General features: G+C 40.7%; 1 protein-coding gene across 1 annotated transcript in view; it reads left to right on the plus strand.

Moving 5' to 3' along the window:
* The window catches only part of NRBP2 (nuclear receptor binding protein 2), a 179,132-nt gene that overhangs the window by 79,314 nt on the left and 85,698 nt on the right, over positions 1–14,120 (plus strand). Inside the window, exons 7-8 of the mRNA XM_053715482.1 lie at positions 13,146–13,238; positions 13,983–14,038. Coding sequence (XP_053571457.1) covers positions 13,146–13,238; positions 13,983–14,038 — 149 coding nt within the window. The remainder of the gene's footprint in view (positions 1–13,145; positions 13,239–13,982; positions 14,039–14,120) is intronic.

The following is a 14,120-nucleotide window of genomic DNA, read 5'->3' on the forward strand; positions in this document are numbered from 1 at the left end:
TAAGTAGCTTTCTACGCAGCACACATTATATTACCACTGAAAAGATAGAAGATTATTATACTAATTTATTTTATCATCACACCTTGAACTTATTATTGGTATTCTTTACCCCAACTAAAAGATAGAAGATTATTATTTTATTTTATTTTACCATCACACCTCATATAAGATTTAATATTGGTATTCTCTACCCCAACTAAATATAAATTAATGCAAAGGTCTTAAGTTATATACATTTCCAGATTGCGGTTCAGCGCCCCTTCCTACCCCACTATAATTTCTTTTTTTCAAAAACTTTAGGTGTAGTCACTTGTGAGAAGACTACACTAGTGAAGGAGGCTATATCTGGAGTGAGCTAGATTGTTCAAATTACCCTATCTATGTGTAATGCAGGGGTCAGCGATAGCGGGTTGGCAGATTAGGGGTTAAAAAGTGTAAGGTTAGGGGTGTTTAGACTCGGGGTTCATGTTAGGGTGTTAGGTGCAGACTTAGAGAGTGTTTCCCCATAGGAAACAATGGGGCTGCGTTAGGAGCTTAACGCTGCTTTTTTGCAGGTGTTAGTTTTTTTTTAAGCCCAAACTGCCCCATTGTTTCCTATGGGGGAATCGTGGACGAGCACATTTTGCCAGCTTACCGCTACCGTAAGCAACGCTGGTATTGAGGGTTGAAGTGGCGGTAAATTCGGCTCAATGCACCCTTTTTGGAGCCTAACGCAGCCCTTCAGACAACTCTAAATACCAGCGTTGTTTGGGAGCAGCGGTAGGAAAAAAAGCTGCGTTAGCTACGCGGGTCTTTACCGACAAATCTCTAAATCTAGCCGAAAGTGTGCGCTCATGCTCAGATCACATGCTAATAAAGTGTGTGCGCATACTCAGATCACATGCTAATAAAGTGTGTGCGCATACTCAGATCACATGCTAATAAAGTGTGTGCGCATGCTCAGATCACATGCTAATAAAGTGTGTGCGCATGCTCAGATCACATGCTAATAAAGTGTACGCGCATGCTCAGATCACATGCTAATAAAGTGTGCGCGCATGGTCAGATCACATGCTAATAAAGTGTGCGTGCATGCTCAGATCACATGCTAATAAAGTGTGTGCTCAGATCACATGCTAATAAAGTGTTGCGTGCATGGCCAGATCACATGCTAATAAAGTGTGTGCTCATGCTCAGATCACATGCTAATAAAGTGTGTGTGCATGCTCAGATCACATGCTAATAAAGTGTGCGCGCATGCTCAGATCACATGCTAATAAAGTGTGTGCGCATGCTCAGATCACATGCTAATAAAGTGTGCGTGCATGGTCAGATCACATGCTAATAAAGTGTGCGCGCATGCTCAGATCACATGCTAATAAAGTGTGTGCTCAGATCACATGCTAATAAAGTGTGCGTGCATGGCCAGATCACATGCTAATAAAGTGTGTGCGCATGGTCAGATCACATGCTAATAAAGTGTGTGTGCGCATGGTCAGATCACATGCTAATAAAGTGTGTGTGTGCGCATGCTCAGATCACATGCTAATAAAGTGTGTGTGTGCGCATGCTCAGATCACATGCTAATAAAGTGTGCGTGCATGCTCAGATCACATGCTAATAAAGTGTGTGCTCAGATCACATGCTAATAAAGTGTGTGCTCAGATCACATGCTAATAAAGTGTGTGCGCATGGCCAGATCACATGCTAATAAAGTGTGTGCGCATAGTCAGATCACATGCTAATAAAGTGTGTGTGTGTGCGCATGGTCAGATCACATGCTAATAAAGTGTGTGCGCATGGCCAGATCACATGCTAATAAAGTGTGTGCGCATAGTCAGATCACATGCTAATAAAGTGTGTGTGTGTGCGCATGGTCAGATCACATGCTAATAAAGTGTGTGCGCATGGCCAGATCACATGCTAATAAAGTGTGTGCGCATGCTCAGATCACATGCTAATAAAGTGTGTGTGTGTGTGCGCATGGTCAGATCACATGCTAATAAAGTGTGTGCGCATGGCCAGATCACATGCTAATAAAGTGTGTGCGCATGCTCAGATCACATGCTAATAAAGTGTGTGGTGTGTGTGAGCGCATGGTCAGATCACATGCTAATAAAGTGTGTGCGCATGGCCAGATCACATGCTAATAAAGTGTGTGTGCATGCTCAGATCACATGCTAATAAAAATGTGTGTGCATGCTCTGATCACATGCTAATAAAATGTGTGCGCATGCTCAGATCACATGCTAATAAAGTGTGTGCGCATGCTCAGATCACCTGCTAGTAAAGTGTGTGTGCGCATGGTTAGATCACCTGCTAATAAAGTGTGTGTGCGCATGGTCAGATCATATGCCAATAAAGTGTGTGTGTGCATGGTCAGATCACATGCTAATAAAGTGTGTGCGCATGCTCAGATCACATGCTAATAAAGTGTGTGCGCATGCTCAGATCACATGCTAATAAAGTGTGTGCGCATGCTCAGATCACATGCTAATAAAGTGTGCGCGCATGCTCAGATCACATGCTAATAAAGTGTGTGCGCATGCTCAGATCACATGCTAATAAAATGTGTTTGCATGCTCAGATCACACATTACTAAACCCAATCTTTTGCACATCATGAGTTAGTGTTATTTGTTATGAAAATCAAACAGTCAATGTCTCTACTGAATGACTTAGCACAGTGCTGGCACGTGTGTGTGCAGGTGACGTCCGGATCTGTCACATAAAGATTTCTGAATGTAAGCGTGAATAGACTGTGTGCTCATTACCTCGTCCCTTCCCAGAATTCCTTGTGCGCTGTTATATTTCTCACACCAAAACGTTCTACAATTCTAAGATAATTGCTTCACTATATGAGACTATCAGACTTCATTTTACATGAAAAACCATTTTCAGCTGTACATTTACTTAGTAAAGACCTCATACAGCCTTAATTAATGTAGCTTAATGCACAGAGGGCTTCCTGAGAGGAAAAAATAAGTGGTTCATTCCGGCCAGAACTGGTTAACGTTACAGAAATGATACTGGGAGACTGAACATCTGCTGGAACTCTGGAGAGTCACACTGAATGTAAACAGTAACTAACTAAAATAGGTTAACCCCTTGGCTGAAAGTCTACATTCTATTTATAGAGACGTTACAGAGATTGTTTAACATTTATTCAATATCTCACTGTCCCCAGCAGGACAGAGCATCATTAAATGTGTCATGTTTTATTTATGTATAGTTTAAATAAAATGTATCCTTTTCCTCCAGCCAGAACTCCTCACATCTGAACCACTTTTTTATTTTTAAACTAGGTTGCAGGGTTTAGAGCCAATCATTGAGGCTGCAGTGCCTATTACTGTAAATGGTAGCCACCTGCCCCAGGGGAGAGAGACCCTGCGTATGCACGAGCCGTCATTGTATACAGTCAATGTTTTGTAAACAAAAGTGCAAAGTTACACAGGTAGAAAACCCTTTTACATCACATAATACAGCTTACACATGCAACCTACAGTTTTATATCATTTTTATATATTTGTATGTTTAGTACCATCAGGAAAATAGTACATATTGTAATCAGAAAGTTAATATTTGTTGCTGTGAATAAATATAGACGAGCATTTGCATTTCAGAACACATAAAACAAACAACCAAAACAAAGACACAGGCAGAGAAGTTTGTGACTTACAGGCAGGGAAAAATAGTCATTTTTGATCATTTTATTATAATATATATATGAAGTATCATCAGAGACTGAATCCCACCAGTGATAGTGTGATGTATTATCAGAGACTGAATCCCACCAGTGATAGTGTGATGTATTATCAGAGACTGAATCCCACCAGTGATAGTGTGATGTATCATCAGAGACTGAATCCCACCAGTGATAGTGTGATGTATCATCAGAGACTGAATCCCACCAGTGATAGTGTGATGTATCATCAGAGACTGAATCCCATCAGTTATAGTGTGATGTATTATCAGAGACTGAATCCCACCAGTGATGGTGTGATGTATTATCAGAGACTGAATCCCACCAGTGATAGTGTGATGTATTATCAGAGATTGAATCCCACCAGTGACAGTGTAATATATTATCAGAGACTGAATCCCACCAGTGATAGTGTGATGTATCATCAGAGACTGAATCCCACTAGTGATAGTGTGATGTATTATCAGAGACTGAATCCCACCAGTGATAGTGTGATGTATTATCAGAGACTGAATCCCACCAGTGATAGTGTGATGTATTATCAGAGACTGAATCCCACCAGTGATAGTGTGATGTATTATCAGAGACTGAATCCCACCAGTGATAGTGTGATGTATCATCAGAGACTGAATCCCACTAGTGATAGTATGATGTATTATCAGAGACTGAATCCCACCAGTGATAGTGTGATGTATTATCAGAGACTGAATCCCACCAGAGATAGTGTGATGTATTATCAGAGACTGAATCCCACCAGTGATAGTGTGATGTATTATCACAGACTGAATCCCACCAGTGATAGTGTGATGTATTATCAGAGACTGAATCCCACCAGAGATAGTGTGATGTATTATCAGAGACTGAATCCCACCAGTGATAGTGTGATGTATTATCAGAGACTGAATCCCACCAGAGATAGTGTGATGTATTATCAGAGACTGAATCCCACCAGTGATAGTGTGATGTATTATCAGAGACTGAATCCCACCAGTGATAGTGTGATGTATTATCTGAGACTGAATCCCACCAGTGATAGTGTGATGTATCATCAGAGACTGAATCCCACCAGTGATAGTGTAATGTATCATCAGGGACTGAATCCCACCAGTGATAGTGTGATATATCATCAGAGACTGAATCCCACTAGAGATTGTGTGAAGTATCGTGAAGTATCATCAGTGATTGAATCCCACCAGTGATAGTGTGATGTATTATCAGAGACTTAATCCCACTAGAGATAGTGTGATGTATCATCAGTGATTGAATCCCACCAGTGATAGTGTGAAGTATCATCAGAGATTGAATCCCACCAGTGATAGTGTGAAGTATCATCAGAGATTGAATCCCACCAGTGATAGTGTAACGTATCATCAGAGACTGAATCCCACCAGTGATAGTGTAACGTATCATCAGAGACTCAATCCCACTAGAGATAGTGTGAAGTATCATCAGAGACTGAATCCCACTAGAGATAGTGTGAAGTATCATCAGAGACTGAATCCCACTAGAGATTGTGTGAAGTATCATCAGTGATTGAATCCCACCAGTGATAGTGTGATGTATTATCAGAGACTGAATCCCACCAGTGATAGTGTGATGTATTATCAGAGACTGAATCCCACCAGTGATAGTGTGATGTACTATCAGAGACTGAATCCCACCAGAGATAGTGTGATGTATCATCAGTGATTAAATCCCACTAGAGATAGTGTGATATATCATCAGGGACTGAATCCCACCAGTGATAGTGTGATGTATTATCAGAGACTGAATCCCACTAGTGATAGTGTGATGTATTATCAGAGACTGAATCCCACCAGTGATAGTGTGATGTATTATCTGAGACTGAATCCCACCAGTAATAGTGTGATGTATTATCAGAGACTGGATCCCACCAGTGATAGTGTGATGTATTATCTGAGACTGAATCCCACCAGTAATAGTGTGATGTATTATCTGAGACTGAATCCCACCAGTGATAGTGTGATGTATTATCAGAGACTGAATCCCACCAGTGATAGTGTGATGTATTATCTGAGACTGAATCCCACCAGAGATAGTGTGATGTATCATCAGAGACTGAATCCCACCAGTGATAGTGTGATGTATTATCAGAGACTGAATTCCACCAGTGATAGTGTGATGTATCATCAGGGACTGAATCCCACCAGTGATAGTGTGATGTATCATCAGAGACTGAATCCCACTAGAGATAGTGTGATATATCATCAGGGACTGAATCCCACCAGTGATAGTGTGATGTATTATCAGAGACTGAATCCCACCAGTGATAGTGTAACGTATCATCAGAGACTGAATCCCACCAGTGATAGTGTGATGTATCATAAGAGACTGAATCCCACCAGTGATAATGTGATGTATCATAAGAGACTGAATCCCACCAGTGATAGTGTGATGTATTATCAGAGACTGAATCCCACCAGTGATAGTGTGATGTATTATCAGAGACTGAATCCCACCAGTGATAGTGTAACGTATCATCAGAGACTGAATCCCACCAGTGATAGTGTGATATATCATCAGGGACTGAATCCCACCAGTGATAGTGTGATGTATTATCAGAGACTGAATCCCACCAGAGATAGTGTGATGTATCATCAGAGACTGAATCCCACCAGTGATAGTGTGATGTATCATCAGAGACTGAATCCCACCAGTGATAGTGTGATGTATCATCAGGGACTGAATCCCACCAGTGATAGTGTAACGTATCATCAGAGACTGAATCCCACTAGAGATAGTGTGATGTATTATCAGAGACTGAATCCCACCAGTGATAGTGTGATGTATTATCAGAGACTGAATCCCACCAGTGATAGTGTGATGTATCATCAGGGACTGAATCCCACCAGTGATTGTGTGATGTATTATCAGAGACTGAATCCCACCAGTGATAGTGTGATATATCATCAGAGACTAAATCCCACCAGTGATAGTGTGATGTATTATCAGAGACTGAATCCCACCAGTGATAGTGTGATGTATCATCAGGGACTGAATCCCACCAGTGATAGTGTGATGTATCATCAGAGACTGAATCCCACCAGTGATAGTGTGATGTATCATCAGGGACTGAATCCCACCAGTGATAGTGTGATGTATCATCAGAGACTGAATCCCACCAGAGATAGTGTGATGTATCATCAGGGACTGAATCCCACCAGTGATAGTGTGATGTATTATCAGAGACTGAATCCCACCAGTGATAGTGTGATGTATTATCAGAGACTGAATCCCACCAGTGATAGTGTAACGTATCATCAGAGACTGAATCCCACTAGAGATAGTGTGATGTATTATCAGAGACTGAATCCCACTAGAGATAGTGTGATGTATTATCAGAGACTGAATCCCACCAGTGATAGTGTGATGTGTTATCAGAGACTGAATCCCACCAGTGATAGTGTGATGTATCATCAGAGACTGAATCCCACCAGTGATAGTGTGATGTATTATCAGAGACTGAATCCCACCAGTGATAGTGTGATGTATCATCAGGGACTGAATCCCACCAGTATTAGTGTGATGTATTATCAGAGACTGAATCCCACCAGTGATAGTGTAATGTATTATCAGAGACTGAATCCCACCAGTGATAGTGTGATGTATTATCAGAGACTGAATCCCACCAGTGATAGTGTGATATATCATCAGGGACTGAATCCCACCAGTGATAGTGTGATATATCATCAGGGACTGAATCCCACCAGTGATAGTGTGATGTATCATCAGAGACTGAATCCCACCAGTGATAGTGTGATATATTATCATAGACTGAATCCCACCAGTGATAGTGTGATATATCATCAGGGACTGAATTCCACCAGTGATAGTGTAACGTATCATCAGAGACTGAATCCCACCAGTGATAGTGTGATGTATCATCAGAGACTGAATCCCACCAGTGATAGTGTGATGTATCATCAGGAACTGAATCCCACCAGTGATAGTGTGATATATCATCAGGGACTGAATACCACCAGTGATAGTGTGATATATCATCAGGGACTGAATCCCACCAGTGATAGTGTGATATATCATCAGGGACTGAATCCCACCAGTGATAGTGTGATGTATTATCAGAGACTGAATCCCACCAGTGATAGTGTGATGTGTTATCAGAGACTGAATCCCACTAGAGATAGTGTGATGTATTATCAGAGACTGAATCCCACCAGTGATAGTGTGATGTATTATCAGAGACTGAATCCCACCAGTGATAGTTTGATGCGTTATCAGAGACTGAATCCCACTAGAGATAGTGTGATATATCATCAGGGACTGAATCCCACCAGTAATAGTGTGATGTGTTATCAGAGACTGAATCCCACCAGTGATAGTGTGATATATCATCAGGGACTGAATCCCACCAGTGATAGTGTGATGTATCATCAGAGACTGAATCCCACCAGTGATAGTGTGATGTATTATCAGAGACTGAATCCCACTAGAGATAGTGTGATGTATTATCAGAGACTGAATCCCACTAGAGATAGTGTGATGTATTATCAGAGACTGAATCCCACCAGAGATAGTGTGATGTATTATCAGGGACTGAATTCCACCAGTGATAGTGTGATGTATCATCAGAGACTGAATCCCACCAGAGATCGTGTGATGTATCATCAGAGACTGAATCCCACCAGTGATAGTGTGATGTATCATCAGAGACTGAATCCCATCAGTTATAGTGTGATGTATTATCAGAGACTGAATCCCACCAGTGCTAGTGTGATGTGTTATCAGAGACTGAATCCCACCAGTGATAGTGTGATGTATTATCAGAGACTGAATCCCATCAGTGATAGTGTGATGTATCATCAGAGACTGAATCCCATCAGTGATAGTGTGATGTATCATCAGAGACTGAATCCCACCAGTGATAGTGTGATGTATCATCAGAGACTGAATCCCATCAGTGATAGTGTGATGTATTATCAGAGACTGAATCCCACCAGTGATAGTGTGATGTATCATCAGAGACTGAATCCCACCAGTGATAGTGTGATGTATTATCAGAGACTGAATCCCATCAGTGATAGTGTGATGTATTATCAGAGACTGAATCCCACCAGTGATAGTGTGATGTATCATCAGAGACTGAATCCCACCAGTGATAGTGTGATGTATCATCAGAGACTGAATCCCACCATAGATAGTGTGATGTATTATCAGAGACTGAATCCCACCAGTGATAGTGTGATGTATCATCAGAGACTGAATCCCACCAGTGATAGTGTGATGTATCATCAGAGACTGAATCCCATCAGTGATAGTGTGATGTATCATCAGAGACTGAATCCCACCATAGATAGTGTGATGTATTATCAGAGACTGAATCCCACCAGTGATAGTGTGATGTATCATCAGAGACTGAATTCCACCAGTGATAGTGTGATGTATCATCAGAGACTGAATCCCACCAGTGATAGTGTGATGTATTATCAGAGACTGAATCCCACCAGTGATAGTGTGATGTATTATCAGAGACTGAATCCCACCAGTGATAGTGTGATGTATTATCAGAGACTGAATCCCACCAGTGATAGTGTGATGTATTATCAGAGACTGAATCCCACCAGTGATAGTGTGATGTATTATCAGAGACTGAATCCCACCAGTGATAGTGTGATGTATCATCAGAGACTGAATCCCACCAGTGATAGTGTGATGTATCATCAGAGACTGAATCCCATCAGTGATAGTGTGATGTATTATCAGAGACTGAATCCCACCAGTGATAGTGTGATGTATCATCAGAGACTGAATCCCACCAGTGATAGTGTGATGTATTATCAGAGACTGAATCCCACCAGTGATAGTGTGATGTATCATCAGAGACTGAATCCCATCAGTGATAGTGTGATGTATCATCAGAGACTGAATCCCACCAGTGATAGTGTGATGTATCATCAGAGACTGAATCCCACCAGTGATAGTGTGATGTATCATCAGAGACTGAATCCCATCAGTGATAGTGTGATATATCATCAGAGACTGAATCCCACCAGTGATAGTGTAACGTATCATCAGAGACTGAATCCCACCAGTGATAGTGTGATGTATCATCAGTGATTAAATCCCACTAGTGACAGTGTGATGTATCATCAGAGACTGAATCCCACCAGAGATAGTGTGATGTATCATCAGAGACTGAATCCCACCAGAGATAGTGTGATGTATCATCAGTGATTAAATCCCACTAGTGACAGTGTGATGTATCATCAGAGACTGAATCCCACCAGAGATAGTGTGATGTATCATCAGTGATTAAATCCCACTAGTGACAGTGTGATGTATCATCAGTGATTGAATCCCACTAGTGACAGTGTGATGTATCATCAGTGATTAAATCCCACTAGTGACAGTGTGATGTATCATCAGTGATAAATCCCACTAGTGACAGCGTGATGTGTCTGTACTGTTTGCTTTCTGTGCTGCTTCAGTGTAAAGAGATTCATTAATAAATAAAATTCTTGCTTTTCAATTAAAAGAAAACAATTCTCTGTAACGGACAATCAGACTGACAGAAAATCACCTTAATAATTGCCACACACACGGTGTATTTCTGACACTAATGTATTGATTTGTTTGTCCAGCTGTAACCTCAATACCACACAATCAGATTACAGATCACATTTATTTTTCAGCTAACTGTGAAGCGCCAACCACATGCGCTAATCACTGCATTTCCCAATATAACATGATATGAAGTGGCTAAAACGAGGGGCCATCTGGGTGTTTGTCTCTGGCCTCAGGTTGTAAGAACTATACAAGGCTAAAGCTAAACTTATTGTGTTGGATTTGGCCGTGAGATAAACTGACCTCTGTTACTTCAGCCATAGAAAAGGGTTTATTACACATTTTACCTGCAGTCCAAGGTCAGTAAATGATGGTAAAGGGACAGTAACATCAACTGAAACTTTAACCATTCGGACAGAGCAGCAGTTTTAAGACACTTTACTTCCATTATTAAATATAGACTTCTGAGGCAGCAGCTCCTTCTGAGCCGTGCACAAGTTCATAGGGTATTGCCGTGCACAAGTTCATAGGGTATACAGTTGCAAGAAAAAGTATGTGAACCCTTTGGAATGATATGGATTTCTGCACAAATTGGTCATAAAATGTGATCTTATCATCATCTAAGTCACAACAATAGACAATCACAGTCTGCTTAAACTAATAACACACAAAGAATGAAATGTTGCCATGTTTTTATTGAACACACCATGTAAACATTCACAGTGCAGGTGGAAAAAGTATGTGAACCCCTAGACTAATGACATCTCCAAGAGCTAATTGGAGTAAGATGTCAGCCAACTGGAGTCCAATCAATGAGATGAGATTGGAGGTGCTGGTTACAGCTGCCCTGCCCTATAAAAACACACACCAGTTCTGGGTTTGCTTTTCACAAGAAGCATTGCCTGATGTGAATGATGTCTCACACAAAAGATCTCTCAGAAGACCTACGATTAAGAATTGTTGACTTGCATAAAGCTGGAAAGGGTTATAAAAGTATCTCCAAAAGCCTTGCTGTTCATCAGTCCACGGTAAGACAAATTGTTTTCTATAAATGTAGAAAGTTCAGCACTGCTGCTACTCTCCCTAGAAGTGGCCGTCCTGTAAAGATGACTGCAAGAGCACAGCGCAGACTGCTCAATGAGGTGAAGAAGAATCCTAGAGTGTCAGCTAAAGACTTACAAAAGTCACTGGCAAATGCTAACATCCCTGTTAGCGAATCTGCAATACGTAAAACACTAAACAAGAATGGATTTCATGGGAGGATACCACAGAGGAGCCACTGCTGTCCAAACAAAACATTGCTGCACGTTTACAGTTTGCACAAGAGCACCTGGATGTTACACAGCAGTACTGGCAAAATATTCTGTGGACAGATGAAACCAAAGTTGAGTTATTTGGAAGAAACACACAACACTATGTGTGGCGAAAAAGAGGCACAGCACACCAACATCAAAACCTCATCCCAACTGTGAAGTATGGTGGTGAGGGCATCATGGTTTGGGGCTGCTTTGCTGCGTCAAGGCCTGGACGGATTGCTATCATCGAAGGAAAAATGAATTCCCAAGTTTATCAAGACATTTTGCAGGAGCACTTAAGGCCATCTGTCTACCAGCTGAAGCTCAACAGAAGATGGGTGTTGCAACAGGACAATGACCCAAAGCATAGAAGTAAATCAACAACAGAATGGCTTAAACAGAAGAAAATACGCCTTCTGGAGTGGCCCAGTCAGAGTCCTGACCTCAACCCGATTAAGATGCTGTGGCATGACCTTAAGAAAGTGATTCACACCAGACATCCCAAGAATATTGCTGAACTGAAACAGTTCTGTAAAGAGGAATGATCAAGAATTACTCCTTACTGTTGTGCATGTCTGATCTGCAACTACAGGAAATGTTTGGTTGAAGTTATTGCTGCCAAAGGAGGTTCAACCAGTTATTAAATCCAAGGGTTCACATACTTTTCCACCTGCACTGTGAATGTTTACATGGTGTGTTCAATAAAAACATGGCGACATTTCATTCTTTGTGTGTTATTAGTTTAAGCAGACTGTGATTGTCTATTGTTGTGACTTAGATGATGATCAGATCACATTTTATGACCAATTTGTGCAGAAATCCATATCATTCCAAAGGGTTCACATACTTTTTCTTGCAACTGTATGTAAACTAGTCTGTGATTGGCTGATATGTCACATGGTACATGGGGCTGGAAAATGAGAGAAAAAATCAATTTGCCAAAACAAAAATCTACAGCTTAATTAAAATTCAGTGTTATTGCTTTGTCGTTTTATTGTCTACTGTATTTAGTGATCCTTTAACAGCAGTACAAGCAAGTCTACTAATAGATTTCTGCTAGACAATACTGCAAAACATAATTTAAAAAGACAAAGTGTGTGTTCTCTACCCCACATTAGAATAAATAAAATGTTCATTAGTTCAGTGCTACATAATAAAGATCATCCTAAGAAGAAGCAGGTACACAGGGGGGGCACAACCTGAAATGCCCTCCTGCGAGCTGTGACAGACTTGCTGCGCCACACATAAGAAATACCGGGCAGGCCTGTCACTGCAAATATAGCGGCAGTTCAGTGTGGGATAAGAAACAGATAGGACTGGACCTTGGCACCGCCCACTGACACTAATGAATGTATATATTTTCTTCTCACACTTACACCAATGCATTATATACATTTATACACAAACTATAGGGCCCTGGACACGTCCAGCTACAATTTACCGGGCCTTCAGTTCATTTGGGTTGAGAACCACTGTTCTATAGGATATGTGTGAGTACACACGGAGAATAGAGGTTTCATTCATCTTTGGAACAGGGCATTTTTAGGGAATGCTGTTTTTATAGGAATCTGTGCTGCTGAATATATATCAGCTGTTTATTGATGTACTTTACCCTCCCCCCACTAGAGCTTCCACTGCCAGATGAACTGCGGACTCCACTGAAAATTGTACAAGATGAACAGCGAAGTCATCACTTCTTCCCTCCAGAGTTCGGCGGCTGTAAGAGACGACACAAGACATCAATTATGTGCAGCAGGGGGACCAGGGAAACGATTTATCCTTAACTCATTAGTCCATCTTATTGGATTTGTATTTAATCAAATCGATCTATTTAAATTACAGTTTAAGAAATATTAATAGTTAGGTTATGTTTAGCATGGGGCCAAATCATTGTCAATAGAATTATCAGGGTAATAATAAAACATTATCCCATTTCAATAGATGAAACATAGAATATAGTAGCTCTGTAACTAGTTTGATGCGGCTTATTGAATAATTATTCTGGGGCATATGAGGGAGGGATATTGTAGAGAAGCGAATAATTCTGTTTCCTCTGCTGATACTGCAAATGACTTACACCTTTCTGCTTTTATAGACTAAATTGATCATTTGTGCACTCTTTAACAAACAAATTGTCCATTAGTCTAGGTTTTTAATATCACTATCTCCCCAGGAATCTATTGTAATTAACAGACATATGTCCCACAGTAGCAAGCAAGGAATATCACTGATACAAACACCTAACATAGTGATTGATTTCAATGTTTTAGAAAAGTTTATCAAATGATTTATATACAAAATTCACATTAATGATGAATTTCTAGTAAAATTATTAAATTAACTTAAATGATTTTTGTTCAACCGCATGGGTGCTAAACAAAACAGTCCCCAGTACAGTTTATCTGAAGCACACTTCACACTTTCCATTTCTTCATCCTAAGCTGTTTATCGTTATTTCTCCAGGTGCTGAGGATGGCACAGCTGTTGATATTTTCTCTTTTGGCATGTGCGCTCTAGAGGTATGACATGTAATGACCCCAAAATAAAAGCTAGATTACAAGTGGTGCGCTAATGAGAGAGCAGAACGCAATTAGCAATATA

Source organism: Bombina bombina, chromosome 5 (assembly GCF_027579735.1).
Source record: "Bombina bombina isolate aBomBom1 chromosome 5, aBomBom1.pri, whole genome shotgun sequence".
In the NCBI taxonomy this organism is placed as follows: Eukaryota; Metazoa; Chordata; class Amphibia; order Anura; family Bombinatoridae; genus Bombina; species Bombina bombina.